This window comes from Crassostrea angulata, chromosome 3 (genome assembly GCF_025612915.1).
Source record: "Crassostrea angulata isolate pt1a10 chromosome 3, ASM2561291v2, whole genome shotgun sequence".
Taxonomy (NCBI): Eukaryota; Metazoa; Mollusca; class Bivalvia; order Ostreida; family Ostreidae; genus Magallana; species Magallana angulata.
This window is the reverse complement of record NC_069113.1, coordinates 44,263,901-44,282,260: the sequence shown is the minus strand read 5'-3', so window position 1 is coordinate 44,282,260 and position 18,360 is coordinate 44,263,901. Positions and strand designations below refer to the sequence as shown.

Here is an 18,360-nt window from a genome sequence, read left to right as displayed (position 1 = left end):
CTAAAATAAGAAGGATGAAATATCGGTATTTTTCGAAAGACTTGTCACTGGTAATGGAAAATTGAATCTCGGTTACAATACATTTTAAGTTGCAATGCATTACCACAGAGGTGCAATTTCATAAAAAGCAAAATTACCTGGGCTGAATGGTTTGCATGAATTATTAAAACTGTATTTATTAGAACTAGATTGCATATTTCAACGAAGCGTGCCTCTTAACACAATTTCTGTCGTCTCTGTCGCACAGGCATCCAGCTCCCCCCACCCGCACATGTTTCTCTGACGCATAAAACAGCAGGCAAAACCTCTGGGTACAGCTCATAAAATAAACGGCATCTACCAGTGTAAAGTGCTAAAAATTTGTATACGCCTTAAGCTTAAATGTTTATATGAAAGCATACACTTTAATTTTTGTCGATAATCAGAAGGGCGTAAAAACAACATGGCGTGAAGATGATGTCGCTCGATTTTGATTGGTTGACAGAGCTGTCAATCAAAGTAAAGGAACAATAGCAAGAGGAGATTTAGACTTGAATTACCGATTACCTATGACAATAAAGAAAATAAAAGTTAAAGTTTCTGAAAATATAGATACTTTATCCTTGACGAACAATACGAAAGGATACCACCTTGTCCCGAGTTCATCAGAAGACCCACAGTTTACGATAGTTGTTGTGTTTTTGTTGACACCTGTGTATGTAGATAGCGCATCGACAGTGTGTCAAAACCGCAGGACTTTATTTACCAATCCATCTAAAATCTCTATATTTCTTACTAAGTAAACGGCGAACGGAAAAGTTGATGTAAAGAACGAGAAGTCAGAACTTTGACAATCTTCAGAAACTTCGGTATTCTTCCCAGAGAGAAACTAAGATGATTCGAGTGTAGTGATTTGTCTTTGGAATTCGCTTTGTTTATCCTTGAATATTTAGCATTGCTCTCCAGCTGTCGAAGAGTGACAGAACATTTCGACCCGTGGTCTACCGTGAAAATGCATCACCTACCTTACTACTACTCCCCAGAGCAGCTGAAGTCTTACCACAACAGCATGCTAGCGGCCGCCAGTAGCAGTCCCCCGCTTTTTAGCATCGACAACATCCTGGCCCCACGGCCTTACCTGACCCACAGACCATCACCCTACTTCCCGTACCCCGGTCTTGCTCATACCCCACAGGAGCTCTTTGGTAAGTCTCAAATCAAATCAATTCAATTTTATTTCACTTACAACATCAGTATGACGGTATATAGAGTACAGTGATACATGCATGTATGTTTACAATTCTTAAAATAATGTTAGAGGTACTGCATAAACTTTAGAAGATAAAAGGTACAAGTCTAAATGGCAATATCAAAAACCTAGCTTTAGAATAAAATGATTCTGGAACCGCTGCCTACAACTTATAATTAGAGCGATTTTAAAAACAAATTGAAAATTTTTACTTCAATCTGTATTTTTGCCCTTGGTTTTTTTTTTTTTTGATTTTAAAAAAATTATGCGCATAATTTCCGATTGGAAATAAGTGATTTAATGGGTGATACTACAGTTTTTGATATAATTTGTTATAAAATTATTTATACAGACTAGTAATTTAAATCTAGCAGATTTTTCTGTTCTTCTCAAAAGTTTCCACATATAATAAATTTATATAAAAGTAATATCTGCTTCCAATTCAATTAGGTTAATGTTTAATCAATTAAATGAAGTTTACTTATCAAAACATTAAATAACTTTGGTGTAGTCTTAGCCTTCAGTGATAAAAACAACTGAAAAGGGAAATATTAAAAATATTAATAAATATGGAAATTTTCACAGTTCACCGAAAATATGCACATAAAGAGAGAGAGCTTATAATATTCACAAAGCAAGGAATGTATTAAACCTACAAAAATGTGTGCTAAAAATGAAAACACATACACATTCATCCTTCTGTCAGGGTACCAAGCATATGAAAAATGAAACCTAGATAATTTTTTAGCTATCAATCTTTCTTTACATGTTTTACTACTGAAATTGTTTTTAATAAATTGTAAGAACTCATTAAACTTCCACTCATTGTAACAACTCGAGCTGTAGCATTGATGTACCACTAAGAGTTTGATTTTCCGTGCATTGTAAGGCAGTATCATTGCCCATAATATCACAAGACAACTCCTTTCTGGGCGGGGGGAAGGGTGTTTAGGATGTGGTAACACATTGGATGACAAGCTTGAGAAGAATCTCCTTAATTCAAATGGAGAATGTCCCCTTAATTCTCCGCAAATGTGATTCTAAGTAGCTAATATTTACTTTATTCGTCTCAATCTGATAAGTTCGGGTTTGTACCTGTTTATGTACAAATTACGGTCACTCCATTTTCAATTAACAATTGTAAAGGCCAGGAGTTAATTTCGGACATCATTTTGACGGGGATGGACATTGGGAAGCCCTCAGGATTCATCTCGCGACATCTCCTTTATATCGGAACGACCTCGGCTTTTAAGTGGGTGTCAACTCCAATAATCGAAACACCGGACTAGCAAATTCATCCCTTTGTTCTGGTCATCTCCGGCAACAGTAAAGCATTAATCGAATTTAAAGCTGTCATCTTGTGCAGAATCGTGTAGTTAATTAGAATAAACAATCCCTAGAACATGGTAATTCTTGAATGAGAATCCTCAGTGATAGCCTAATGACGTTTTGAAATATTAAATTTTAATTTTTGTAATGTGTTCCAACTCCCAGTTCGGCAATATCACAATAAGAAATAAGACTAAGCGAACGCACGATTATGCTAGAAAATTAATGTTGTTATCAATGAAAAGATTGGCTAGCTAAACTATAAAATTTTGATGAAGCTTCCTCAAGTTAATCCCCATGCATGAAATATTTTCCTCGTTTTATTTTAAATAACCCACAAAATGTGTGTAAGCTGATGGAAATTAAATTGTGAAAAAATATTTTTATTATCATTCTAAAGAAAATTCAAAACATGAAACGATAAAAGTTTTCCCGTTTCGTACTTTTAATTTCCCATGTATTGTATAATTAATATTGATGGATAAATCTCCAAGTGATCCGATTAAAGATGTACACCATCACATGAGCGCCACTCGTGGCACGCCTGTCTCTAAATGGCGGTTTGTCTGATCTTACCCTAACATCACACTTTCATTGTTAGGGAAGAAGACTACTTTGGCTTTTAATGGACTTATCACAGTTTTAATTGTATCAGTTCAGATAAATAAGTAAAAAAACAAATATCCGTTGAAGAAACAACGCTTCGTTTTTTGTTGTTTTCTAAATCAATTAATACTCTTCTATGTAGCCCAGTTGTTTTTGGTGGTTTAGCATTAACAAGATTGGCGCGAATTATATCTATACTAACAATCCGGTCGGCGAAGATCAATGGTTTAAAGCAATGGTACCTAAATGGATAACGATTTAAGCTCATAAAATATATAAAGCACTTATCTTCTAACCGACTCGCAGATCTTTTAGATTGATATGTTTCTGAAACGCACACTCTTTATACCATTTGGGCGAGGATAAGGCTGTTGAAAAAGTGAAAACACTTCATTTACATGTTTGCGTAATTTTTCAAATCGCTATTTTGCATTTTATTTTTAATGTTCACTGGCTTGTTAATTTTTTTTCATTCTTCCCACTTAAATAGGCCTTTCTTGCTTGCCACCTGTATATATTATTACTATGAGGAACTCATCTGGTCTCCAATACATTTTGCTACAAAAGAATTCTCAAAACACAGGACGAGGAATCTAAATAAAAAAAACCCAAAACAAGAATCCCAAAGTTTCTGTAAAGAATTATTGTCCTTTTAATGTAATTCATGCAAAACGCCAATCTGTATGTATAATTTCTTTGTCCTGGGAGTTGCCAAATACGAGTAAACGTTTTTTTTTTTAAATAAATGCTTCGAATTTTTCCGTTAAGAAGAGTAACGGCTATCATAAGTACATTCAGTGAGTTCCCGCTGCGAATCCCTGGTGTTCGGTTAATTTAAGGATTACGGTATTGAGTAATATAAGAGTAAACCATTTTAAAACACACTTTCTATAATTGCTATATAAACTGGATTAGTCGAGGGGTGACTTTCACAAAATCAGATTATTTTTGTGGTATTAAGGGATGAAATGCGAAATTAGAAGGAAAAATATTCCCTCTGATTCCTAAGCAAATGCTTTGTGAGAAATGTGGCGAGTTACACGGAAAAATCAACTGTTATTTCAGCTAAGCGGAATCTTGTTCATAATCTTATTGACGTCTCCTTAATCGGGTTTGGACAGTATAATGTGGGTAAATACGCATGATCTAGATTGGGAGTAATGTTTGGAAATACTTTTTACAACAATGTAAGACCTTGTGTTAATTTTCTAGCGGAATTCGGGTATTCAATATTGGAACTTCAGTCCCAATCTGAATCTGAATTAGTTTTAAAAAGTCAGAAATTTTTCAGATCAGAATAAAAATCAACAGCATTCAAAAGTTTTCAATCTAGCAGATTAAGCAAAACCGTGACCAAGATCGGCATTATTTACATACTTTGAATTAGAGAATTAGTGTATAGGTGATAATTTCATCAGATATTGCAATATTAAAGAAATGATATTTCATTTTTCCTCTGTATTCTTAACAAGACCACGAACATTAACGACAAAAAAGAGTCTATATTTATCTCTGTAAATACGCGTTTTCTATGCTTTTTAAAAAATGCCGTTACGACGAGATCTCGCCCTGTCACGTGACTCTTTCATTCCCACTCGGGAGTCATTTCTCACAACGACTTCATTCCTCGCACAATACATTCATCTTGATATTAATTCAAAAATGGCGATATTCCTTGTAATTCGTTGAAGGTCGGTCATATTTCAAGAGGATAGAGTTGCGATATAACAGATAAACCGAATGCAAACAAGACTTCATATTAAAAGAGCCATTCTTATTCCACGGACGATTTTCCTCAAGTCCCAATTTATGTCTTTTAAGTATGAAGGGTATTACAATTTCATCTTTATGTATTGCTAAAACTGATTTACATAATTGCAAGCCCTGTTTCATCACATTCAATCCTAATGGTAGATGAAAGGGTGATATATAATGTACAAAGGGGGGTTGCGGGGTGTATAGATTATGATTTATACGGTAATACTATCGAGGTGGAACCAATTTTATGCAAACATGTGTATTTATAATGAATTAACTCGTAAACTTTGAAAATAAATTAAACAAATTGTTTCATATGCATATAGTTTCCTCCCATGAAATGCGATACTGGACGCATCTAATCCCAAATAATGAAAAATTAAATTCAGTAATGTCATTATATAATACGATATAATCAGACGGGTCTTATGACCCGGGTCGGGGATGATGAACTATTCGGTAATTTAATCTGTAGAGCTGTGTACTTCGGTAAACGACATCCCTGAATCGATTTGTGTTCCCCGCTACCCATCCCAGAGAACTCAGTATAAAACCGCCAGTTCAGATTTATACAAATATGAATATTAAAGGAAACTGCAATTTTTTTTCTTTTATGAAACTCTAAATAAATTATTAAACGTTTTGAATGTTATGCAAATGGCTAAAACTTTTAAGATAAATAAAATATTTAGAAATGATTAAGATCGCCATTTTTTTCTTTTGAATGAATGCTGATTTAAAAAAAAATAAAAGTTATGTTAAAACAATAAAGAAGAGATCAACATTTGTTTGTTCCTGTGATGAACGGAAAGTTTTTCATTAGTTTTGTCTTTGTGTTACTTTATTTGCACCACGCCTGGCAGAAACGACATAATCGGGTTTTTTTTTAATTTCCTAATTTTTTGAAATATGAGTTTTAATAATTTTACCGAGTCCATAACGCTTTGAACAAGGGGTCTTATCAGTCAATATTCAAATGAATGCTGTAATTAAACGGATAAAACTGGATTACATAAAATATGTTATGAATTAACACGAAAGTCAACGTTATATCACATACAAAGATGAATAGAGTTATTATTTAAAAGAAGACCGTAATTCACATTTATTTTCCGGGTATCTTATAGCAATAATTAAAAAACGTGTATAATTTGTGCAGAAAAATCGAATGAATTAAAGACTAGAGATTAAAGTTTTTGTTAAAGTTAAAAGAAATTCGGATATTGAGTTTTATCAATTAATGAAAAGGAGTTCTGATTTTATTTTTCCTGTGGTTTTATCTTCTTTCGCCCCATTAGGCCGTCATGCTTCTATGAACACATATCTGCAGTTATGAAGATTTTTGTCAACTTCAAAGTGTTCAGTCATATTTCATTTTATTTTTTCGACGATGAAAGATTTACAACACAAATCGAGGGAGAAGTAATTTTGAACAACAGAGGTGAATTATCACCCGTTTCTTATTTATTAAATCAATTTCCAGGCTCTTCTGTTACACATTATATGGACTGAATCATTTTTAATGATTTAATTAGAAGCCTATCCCACAAGAGAACATTACTTTAATCATATTTTATCGGTAGCTGAAAGAAACGAATAGCGAAATTACACCTAAGGACTTAGGTTTATTTATCTATATAATCTACATGTTCATATAAGATTTTGATTTCAATATTAACCTTTCGTCAATATTCAAGTGGGCAATTTTATAGCTTCCTGTGTTTCTGTAAGGTTTTTTTCTACAATACCTCTTCTAGATGCTTTTATGTCAGAAAAAAAATACATACATATTTTATTATACGGATAATACCATTTTCAATTCTGTTATAAAATTAAAAAAATGTGAAATATGGATGTTGGAAATTCATTCCAAATAATTAAGAACTGTAATTCATTTCTATTGCTTTATTGATGAAAGGATAATTATTCTAATTACAGCAGCTGCATACAGTCCGTTTCCTGGATTAATGACTGCGGCTGATTTAGCTCGGGCCGGACAAAAACGGAAAAGACGGCATAGAACAATATTTACCGAGGAACAACTGGAGGAACTAGAAAAGACTTTCAATAAGACCCATTACCCCGATGTGTTACTGAGGGAGGAACTGGCAATGAAGATTGATTTAAAAGAGGAAAGAGTGGAGGTAATTACTGACATACATGTATTTAATTTATAGACTTAAACAATAAACAAACATTCAAATAAAGAAGAAAATACCTATAATACAGTAATTTTTCGTGTTTTGCTTAAAAAAGCTTACCGATTTTTTTTAAATATGTATGTTTATTTAGCAAAAAAATTTAATTATTTGGAATATTTCCTTTAACAAATTTAATAAATATATATACGCAGTTGTGTTTATGTATACAAAAAGAAAACAAAAAAAAAAAGCTTTTTTTTATTAATTAAAATACAAAAACTTTTTTGAAGAGACACGATAGTGTGTTCAGTGTGAATTTGATATTGGCCTTCCTTCCCTTTTATACTCGCCGCTGAGACACTTGTCGCGTCAGAGACTTTTATCACTTGTCCACAACATAAATATCAAGAAGTAGAAAAATCTCATAATTTTTAGCCCAACTGTTCGCCCCCTGATCAAAAGAAACACTCTGAGGTTTCATCTGATAACTGCACAGATCTGCCCGTCATCATTTTCCAATAACGAATTTTATCACTGTGGCGTTTTCGTCCCGGGTTTTATCTTTTATTTTTTTTCTCTCCCTTTCTCTTCCGAATTGGATTTTTGGGGTTATTTATTTATTATGTTCAAAGCAAGAAGAAAGATTTAAGATGATATCTGAGAAATTCGACGAACGCTTATCAGTGTGGCCTAGCGTTCCTAAATTGGCCTTAAATGCTCGAAAACCTACAGAATCTTACGCAAATTTTATTTATCAGTGTGCACCAACTCTACTTTATGTGACGGGCGATTATTTTTGAAAATTATTACCATGCATTCGTGATGTGCGTGCTTTAATGTGTTGTTAAATTGAAAGCAAACATGTAATATCTCTTTCTTAAAAGGAACTTAACACATTAGGAGTATTTAAGTCCAAACGCTACCGGAAGTTGTTTATTTTCTGAACCAATGACGGAATAGCATTTTAATTACAGACCATCCTTTCTGCGAGTAATTTCGTCACCTTAGAAATTGACGGCAACAAGAGACTATTTTCTTGTACTTAAGCAAACCGACTACTGATTTTATAGAACCTGAATTGAGATCAAAGATAATGAGCCACAAAAAACACTTCATTGTTTATACAAAGGCACTCAAACAAAATTGACGCGACATTTATAACTCAGCTCATAATCCAAGTATTATTTTTCAAAGCAAAAAACAGAAACAAACATTTGATTGCGCGATATACAGTTGTGAGCATATTCTTGATATTGTCACTCTGGGTGTGAATCCCCGAACTTTTGTCAACACGCAATACAACGATCTGAAATTACTTCAAATGGAGCACAAATGAACGCTACATGACACTGGCCTTTCCCGCATAGACCCCAGTTTTATCACCATACCAAAAATTAGATAAAAATCAGACTCGGAACTGCAAACAGACTAAAAAGCCAGCGTTCCCAGTGCTACAATCGATGCTTTTTCCGTCACTAGAAATTAATTCATTTAGTTGGAAAATTCCATGAAATCTGCACGATCTGCAGATAGAGTATGACACAAGTCATTCTTCATACCGACCGTGTAAGCAACAATCTCTTTATTCTAAGCTTTAAAACAGTCATCAGATTAACGTTATCCGTCCCAGAATGCAAACCAACCGTCAAAATAATCGTAGTCAGACAATAAATTAAGGTCTCAGATCATAGAGTTGTTGCATATCAGATGAGACAAATCATTTAACGATGTAAAATTTATTTTTAATTCCAGGTCTGGTTCAAGAACAGGAGAGCCAAATGGAGAAAGGTTAAGCGTGAGGAAGAAGCGGCTAAGAGAACGGCAGAAAGCGGTAGTACAGGAAGCGACAAAGAAAAATCATCAAAATCATCTCCCCTCGAAAGTGAAACCAAAGACAATACGTCCGCGTACAGCGATTGTATGAGTGATAGAAGTACGGACTCGCCCAGAATAGATATTGAGGAAGATGATGCTGATCAAGTGTCCAGTAGCGCAAATGAACTTACGCCACCCTCTACTTCCGCTTCCGTTTCTAGTCAAAGTGCTCCTACGTCACAAAATTCGCCATGAACGTCACTGACTTTCTCTTTGTCGTCGTGTTACATGAATTAAAGCAGTGCATGCTCTAAACGCAACTCTGGGTCTGACTTGGCTCCAAGACCTTTCTTGAAATTCAAGCTGTATACACAAATCTACAAGTGCTGTGGAGTGAACTGGTCTACGTTCGCTGATTGGCTCTCTTAGTCAGACACCCGCCAAATTGAAACACTTCGTGACTAAAGACAATTTCAAATAGTGTTAACAAATTAGGCGTTTTCATTCATTTTTGGCTTAAACTCGATATATGAGTATGGGCTAAGTTAGTAAAATTTCATAATGCATACATTTTCACTATCATCAGATATTGAGAATTTTTTAAATGTACTTTCTCATAACGACGATTTCACTTTTAACAAATGAATAACGACTACTTCATGTAATTTAGTATTAAAGAGTTTGTATGAAATGTCGAACGAACTCCACCGCAAAAGTCAAACTTTACACTGGGCCTGTGGAAGTTACAGGCTTGTCTGATTATAATCATATTTATGAAATTATATTCACATTAGAGATTACGAATAAAAGAATAAAACAAAATGTGTGTTCATTACTATTTATGCGAGAGAGTGAGTTTTAATAAATTAGACATATATGTCAGTTCTTTCTTGTAAATACTGTATGTAATTGTTTGGATTGTTTGGGGGTTTATTCAATCAATATGAGCACGATATGAGATATTTAGAAATCCTAAATACTCCACAGAAAAAAAAGAAAAGAAAATGTTTCCAAACCAATACGTTGTAATGATAACTGTTAAATGAATTGAATATAATTAAATACTTATATACATAAACTATGCATATTGTTATACTCATGTCTGAAAAAAAAAAAATTTCAATCCCGTTTTAGCTTAAGAAATCATCAGATTTCAAATAGCAAAACATCAATATAAAGTTACGGTGGAAAAAAAAATTGTGCTTCGAAGTTAAGAATCATAATTTAAACTACATTTAGTTATCTATATATGAACATTAATTGTTGGAGTCTTTAATGGAGTTGGTAGTTGGAGTTGTACTCTAATTGGAAACAATTTTGTTGCTGGGTCGCCAGAAATTTCAATTATTTCTTCTTTCCCCCTGTTTCCCGGGCCATCTAGCGACGTATTCTTTCAAATTTAATTTTTATTTCTAATCTTCTTGGATTTTTTTTTTGTACATTGCCATACATATAGGTCTTAATAATGGAAAAATTATGACAGTCTGAATTTGAAACGTCAAAGCGATAGTGTACCAGATATTCTAAAATTAAGATAATAAAACACTTGATAATTACAAAATTTTTAATGCAGTGAAAGTACAGGTTTTTGTTTGGGTTTTTTTCGGGGGAGGGGCAAACTGTTACAACAATTTTATAATGTGAAAACAACAATTTGACGAGTTGATTGTGAAAAAAAAATACACGGAGAGGTCTTTGCAAAGCAATCGCAGGTTCTCAACCCTTTACGACCGGCGAAAAATAAACCTCGAATGTACTATGAAGGTGTCCAAATAAACGCCCCTTTTCATAAAGAATTAAATAATTAAAGAGTTATTTATTATCTACTGCAATATGATATACACTTATCAAATCTAATTGAATAACTTTAAATATACAACAAAATATATATCCAGTACTTCAAAAATGTGGGTTGAAATTATTCATTTGATAATATATCCATTTAATGATATTGTACCGTAAACGAATTCTTTTAATTACATGTATTAATGTGTTTAACAGTTCTTCTTGGTCAATGCTCAGGCACAAGACAGGTTTCTCTGAATAAGTTGTCCATTTGAGTAAGTTACTCGCACAGCATTACCCGTGTAGCTGCAAAAGGTACAAAAAAATTTGTATCACGGTAGGCGTCAGTACGCCAATGAATCAAGCATATGCATGCCTTCAAGTTATCTGCGGGAGTTTGATATGAAGCGTAAAGACACCAGAAGTTTAATGAAATTCAGCATTTGAGTGCAATTATATGGTTTCCGAAAAAGAAATATGGATAAAGAGTATATACAAATTCATCAAAAGAGTTAGCTTTCAGCCATCAGATCGTATTCTACACTAACCTAGCGAACTTCCGTTTAGATATCATTTTGTACGTTTACCTTTGTAAGTAGAAACTATTGGCGTCGATCAAGGAAACGATAAGCAAGGCTACATGTATATATATCTTCATTCTGCTGTAGTCCACATTCATTTAAGGGGACTGGATGGTCGTGGCCATTTCTAGGCTACATTTACCTCCTTTTGACGAAGAGCTCTGTATAATATCATAAAGCTAAAATAATTGAATTTTTTCTTCACAAAATGAAAATTTATGTCCAAAAATATAATATTGAAATATTTTAGGCGGCTCAGAGGTTAGTTTGCTGACCACCCAGCCTCCTTCACTGATAATTATGCTTTTAGTGAAGATCCTGTTGAACATACCAATATAATGATTTTGTGTTTTAAAATTATCACTAATATTTTGCCATATGAATATCTATGTTTTCACCTTGACTTTCATTTACATATATATGTATATATATGCAATGTTTTTTTTAGAATGAATTCCGGTTTTTGATAATTTATAAAACTATGTTATTTTTACCTATTTGCACTTGATATCACTACTTCGTCTTCATTAAAGAAGATCAAATACGGTCAATGTCAAAAATTGTGATCTGGTAAATCCCTACATCACAATCAGAACCTCAATCTTTTTTCTTTTGATTTACATTTGATACACATGTATTCAAGCCACATATTAATCTAATATACCATATGGATATCAAATACACAGGTTTCCAAATTTAGCTTATTTGAGCTCTATAATACAGATAGCGGTCTGATAGTATTAGTATGTACGATCGCCATCGATTGACTTTTCTCTTTCGACCTGTATGCTCGACAAATTATTGATGTCACCTGCGAGAGTGAATTGTACACCATAGTCAAGACATTATCATAAGGACACGGAACAAAAGTGAAACAGATAATTGATATGAATGGTTTTTTTTTATTCAATCCAATAGAGTAATTTTAGTGGCATCGAATAATTCCTTTTTAATTGGCTCTAAAGAATGTAAGTTATAGTCAGGCATTTTGATATTTGCATTTCAAATGGTCTTCTCCTCGGCTTTTTTAAATATAATGTCCCTCTTTCTGGCCATCTTAGTTTGTTTTTGATGCATAAACTGGTATGATGATGATGAGAGAAAAACCAAATTACATTAAGTGACAAAATTAGAAAATTCATTTCCTTTGGGAATTACTGCAAAAGACATTCGGTTTTTCTCTTTAGGTTTTGTTTTATCTAATCATGGACGTCGCCCGCTATTCGATTATCAAGAAATTTATCAACCCGCCAATCGGCACGATATACCAGAAAAAAAGGAAGCGCGAATACTCTTAACAACCCGGGCGTTTGTCATCGGCTGTCAACGGAACGTTTGAAGTCTGACTTGCGCACGAGAATCAGCGGTCACGTGACTTAGCGTTGTTGATCTTTGAAGAGTTTTTGGAAATTTAGAATGAGGATTTTATAGCAAATAGCGTAATTATATTATTACGGAGTTAAAATCACCGGAAGTCGACTGGTATGTCAGATAAAAAAGAAAACCAATGAACTTTCAACTGATGGCAAATCTTGAGAAACAAATCAACGGCAATGGCGCATGTAATAGATGAATTGGTCGTAAATGACGTTTTTATCATAAAGTGCTGAATCATTTTGACGACTTTTTATGACAATGATTAATACTTTATGACAGTGAAAGAGGCATCGTTTATAGTAATTTCAATCACAGCGAGTGTCTTTTTTGTTTTCTTTGCCAAAAGAGCAGCTAAAATTAATTGTAAGATTGTAATTTGATAGAATTGGCGCTGGTGATGACAATTGTTGGGTTCCTAACCAAAGACTCAAAAAATAACAAAATTACCCTTTTTTTAATTTGTCTCGCATGAAATACAACTAATAAAGAAATGATTGATGAAACATTTGTATTAGAACAGACTAACAAATTACGTCCATTATTTATGAAATAATTCTATTTATTCTAGGAAGAACCCGGTTCATCCAGGAAAATTTGGAATATACATGGGATATCATAATCAATTCGAAGAACAATGTGGATTCCATTAGGAATCTCTTTCATCCCTCTGTTCTAAGACTGAAATTGCAGAGTAGTTCGGGGAGCGTATCCTTTTTATGGCATTTTATCATAAAAATCTAGTCAGCATTATCGAATATATTGTTAGATTTCGTGCTAGCATTCCCCCAACTTAATTCTCTGTTCATATCAATATTTAAAACGCTAGGACGAACAAGAAGCGCGTGCGAGTCTTGCGTGAAAAAGCATCATTATATAATAATGTCATTTTGTTTTGATCAAATAACGTTGATACATCACAGTTCGGACTCCCTCGGGAGTTTTTATACATGGTATAGTAATCTTAAACATAGAAATTACTGTTTTAACATGTTGTAACGTTCACTAATTAATATCTCAGATTCTACAGAAGTTCTAAGATATCTGTAGTTCCGTATCGCCTTGCCTGACACTTGCTCTCTCCGTCCGTGTTAGTATCGTTTCATCGTAGAGTGATAGCAAACAATTCTCTGATTTGTGCGGCACGTAATTTTATTACTGATATGCTAGATGCCTATTTAATCTATAATTAACCAGTTTAATGGTTTCGTAGTCGGTGTAATTTTGTTTTTCTGCAATCTGCAGAGAACTTATATTTTGCCATTAATCATCGTCTGGCGCGCTCTTCCTTTTTAATTGACCACCACGGTAGGACTCTGGAGTATATAGAGCCATTTGTTTTCTTACTCATGTATCTCTTGTACTCAATTATGAATAAGATTCTGTAATAAAATATGTTGGGAAAATATGGTGGCGGAGCACGGAAATTGAGCGAAAATTCACCGTAAAATGTAACACAACCTTGTAAGAGGAGGGACTTATACGATGTGCGTACTTTTAGTTGTCGCCAGCCCACGGTATAATGTTCATTATTGAATTTCATTAAAATAAACATTATCTAAAGTTAAATGAAAAATATTATATTTATAACACAAGACACCAGTCAAAATGTTTATTTACATATACATACATACATAGTGCGTGTATCTACTAGTTCGTAAATACAATGTAGTACCACTATCTTCCTCTTTTTGTCAGGATTAGATCTGAAGAGAACTAGATCTGAGAGAGAGAGAGAGAGAGAGAGAGAGAGAGAGAGAGAGAGAGAGAGAGAGAGAGAGAGAGAGAGAGAGAGAGAGAGAGAGATACAAGGGTTACTAGTATCCCTTGGATTTATTCGAAATATTTTTAGTCCATTGTACGGATCTGAAAATTGCTTAATATCCAGCTTAGGTCAACAAATATTGTCACGTGCTCCATGACAATATGCAACTTCAGAGAATATCTGTGTTGATCTATTATATTATTATCAATTTCAATATTTTCAGCGTTCTTAATAAACCTCTGTAAATCATTTATGTAAATTAAGGAACTTAGCTTGCATTAAGGTCTTATTCATTCCATGGTAGTACCTTAAATTGTGTCGCAACAAAGTAACTTATTTCATTTGGCCATTAAGATTTTAAAATAACAAAAAAACATCTTAAATCGCGGATTTTCTTTTCAATGAATATACTTGCGATATTGTACCCTTGGCAAATATCTCTTAGGAATTAATAAAGATTTTCTAATTGTGTTCAAAATATTAGACCTAATTTTGATTAAAAATATTATCATAGAATAAATTGAATCTTGTTTGTAGTTTCTTCTTGGGGTGTATTTTAAAAAGTGTTTTCTTTTTTTAAAAATGTCGGTCTTTTGAACAAAGTTTACAGAAAAGCTTAAGAATTAAAACGGAACGTCACACACATCCATAAATTAAATAAACTTGTAATAACACTTTAGTAAGAAGACAAGAAATCAAAACTGTTGCAATTCGGGATGTCATTTATAGTAAAGTAGTCACTTCATCTGTGTTAAAGTTATGAAAAAACCTCCAAACATTTATCATTTATTGGTCTAGGTCCTTATCTGTACGCCCTTGTATTCAAGTTAAGGTTTTTTTTCAAATAATTTTCAGAAGAAAAACAAACGCCTTCAATGATGCTGAAATGGCTCTAAAAAATCTGAATTTGAATAGCGATCCCGATTCAATTACAGTATAAACAGAATTTTACAACGTGAAAAAGAACTCGATCGGGCGCGTTTGACATAGAAGCAGGCTTACAATAATCTTGACCGATAACTCCTCATTTGATACAGATCAAACTACATGTACAAACCATTTGTAATCAATTCTGGATTGTGTATTTTTTACACCAGAAAAAATATTGCTTACATTTCCTCATAAGCAAATACTTCATTTAATGATCGATTGACTTATACTGTACTTGTAATATTTACATTACTTTACATATTACATTTAATATACTTGGCATTCATGTCCGTTTCAGTACATATATAAATGCAATTTTTTTTACATCTTCTGAGTATTTCGGTCCAATATCTTTGAAAATCAGATTTTGCTTTCACAATTACTGACAAAACTAGAGGTACTGTGAGCAAGCTCACAATTGATACCCCCCGCTAAGAAAATCATAACTCATGTATTTTTTCTATTATAGAAAACATTGGATGAATCTATTTCACTGTCCATTCTCTATATATACATAACAACTGCTCTATTTTTTAATAAAACTGTTAATGCTAATATGAGTACACAAACCAATTTCTATTCTTTAAATTCCATTTTAGTTCAAGTTAACTGTTAATGCATGAGGACATTTGTATCCTTATGTTAACAAACATGACTCGAATCAAACAAAATTCCACATGTCAAGCAGCCATTTAATATAAACATTTTGAATTATAAGTATACTGAGCCCAATTTTTTTTAAAACAATGACCTTGAACTTCCTCAATTGACCTTGGGTCACACCCTTAGGTCATAAGCAATCTTTGTTTGAAGTAAGTACTTCCAATGTTTCTCCATTAAAAAGATATTGACCGGACACGAATTTTGATTTTTTTCTGCCAGTGACCTTTACTTTGCCCAAATGACCTTGGGTCAAGATCATGACACACCCTTACCTCATAAGCAATATTTGTGTGAAGTAAGAACTTCCAATGTTTCTCCATTAAAAAGATATGGACCGGACACGAATTTTGAACTTTTTCTGCCAGTGACCTTGACCGAATGACCTTGATTCAAGGTCATGACACACCCTTAGGTCATAAGCAATATTTGTGTGAAGTAAGAACTACCAATGTTTCTCCATTAAAAAGATATGGACCGGACAAGAATTTTGAACTTTTTCTGCCAGTGACCTTGACCTTGCCCAAATGACCTTGGGTCAAGGTCATGACACACCCTTAGGTCATAAGCAATATTTGTGTGAAGTAAGAACTACCAATGTTTCTCCATTAAAAAGATATGGACCGGACACATATTTTGAACTTTTTCTGCCAGTGACCTTGACCTTGCCCAAATGACCTTGGGTCAAGATCATGACACACCCTTAGGTCATAAGCAATATTTGTGTGAAGTAAGAACTTCCAATGTTTCTCCATAAGAAAGATATGGACTGGACACGAATTTTGAACTTTTTCTGCCAGTGACCTTGACCTTGCCCAAATGACCTTGGGTCAAGGTCATGACACACCCTTAGGTCATAAGCAATATTTGTGTGAAGTAAGAACTTCCAATGTTTCTCCATAAGAAAGATATGGACTGGACACGAATTGAACAGACAGACGGACAGACGGACGGACGGACGGACGGACGGACGGACAGACGGACGGACGGACAAGGTGATTCCTATATACCCCCCAAACTTCGTTTGCGGGGGGTATAACTAAATCACGACTCGTCCGCGATGTCAATCTACATGACGTCTACAATCTACGTACATTTGACGACACAGGACTATACGCATTCCTCCAACTTTTTAAAAATGCTTGCATCAACAAATTGACGCATCAAAAAGTAGTGTGAAATTTATTAAGTGACAAATTTTACTCATTTATTTTTTGTGAATAATGCTTTTGTTGTTCATCTTAAATTTTAGAAGATTACTATGTATGCATGGATGATTTCGTGATGGATCGAAACGATTGATACACTGAGGCTGCACAGACTGCACGGACAGTTAGCCCACTTACATTGTTCTTCCGATGTTCAAAAATTTGATCCGTTCGGTATAAGTTCTATTCAAGTAATTTTTGTGAAAATGAATTCTTCGACGTCTGCTTAATTTTCGCTCTACGTATTTCTCAAGCAATTAATGCAAACATTGTAAAATTACTCGTTGTATAGAATTGTATACACGTTTTATGCTATACATCATGTTTTATTTCCTTTGATGACCTATGCATTTAGACGTGTAAATATTAAACGATGTCTAGTTTATATTAAAAACAACAAATATTCGGATTCTTGGAATTTTGATGGTTAAGGTGATGCGATTACCACTGATCATAGCGGTACTGAATACTTACAATTTTTATGGTTTATGCGGCCATTATCTTGATAGGGTTGTAGCCCCATAAGTAAAATAACAGATTCAGCTGAGTCGCACCGCATTGATATAAAACTTTAATGCAAGATATTTTAAAAGATTAAACTAACATAAATTTTATGTTGATTATATCTTTTTAACGGAATGTAAATGCTTTAGAAAAAATTGATTATTGTAGACCTGAAGCATGCTAACACTCAACATGGTTAGCACCCATAAAACCAATCCATATTTTCTAACATGCCATATTGAACTCTAAATAATAAAAATAAAACACCAAATCAGATTCACAACAGATTTATTCATTTTCATGTATTGTAATCCACCCCCCTCTGTGGCATTATTTGGTCTTGGCTTCAAGACAATGAGTAAAATATGTGTAAATAAAGTATTTGTAAATTACATCATAATTTTACAATGGAAATGCCATTAGTGCATTGACACCAAATGGGTATGGTCAAAAACACATCATTGTCTAAAAAATTCAACAATTTTCAAACAACCAACTGTGCAAATTTATTCTTTCCGGTTAACGGCAAAGAAAATATTTGCAACATAAAAAATTAGCAAATGGCTCAAAAAGAATATTACATCTTCAACAATTGCAATCAATATAAATGCAAAACACCAACTTGGTCAACTAAGATTCCGGTAAACGGCAATTCGAGCCAAAAATTGTTCAACTT

At 33.6% G+C, this 18,360-nt stretch overlaps 1 protein-coding gene across 1 annotated transcript; it reads left to right on the top strand.

The window, feature by feature from the left end:
- Positions 1-588: 588 nt before the first annotated feature.
- LOC128176686 (homeobox protein goosecoid-like) lies at positions 589-9,699 on the top strand. Its single transcript, XM_052843182.1, has 3 exons — positions 589-1,184; positions 6,860-7,065; positions 8,815-9,699. Exons 1-3 carry the CDS (start codon positions 992-994, stop codon positions 9,130-9,132), a joined length of 717 nt encoding a protein of 238 aa, XP_052699142.1. The 5' UTR covers positions 589-991; the 3' UTR covers positions 9,133-9,699.
- Positions 9,700-18,360: the final 8,661 nt, after the last annotated feature.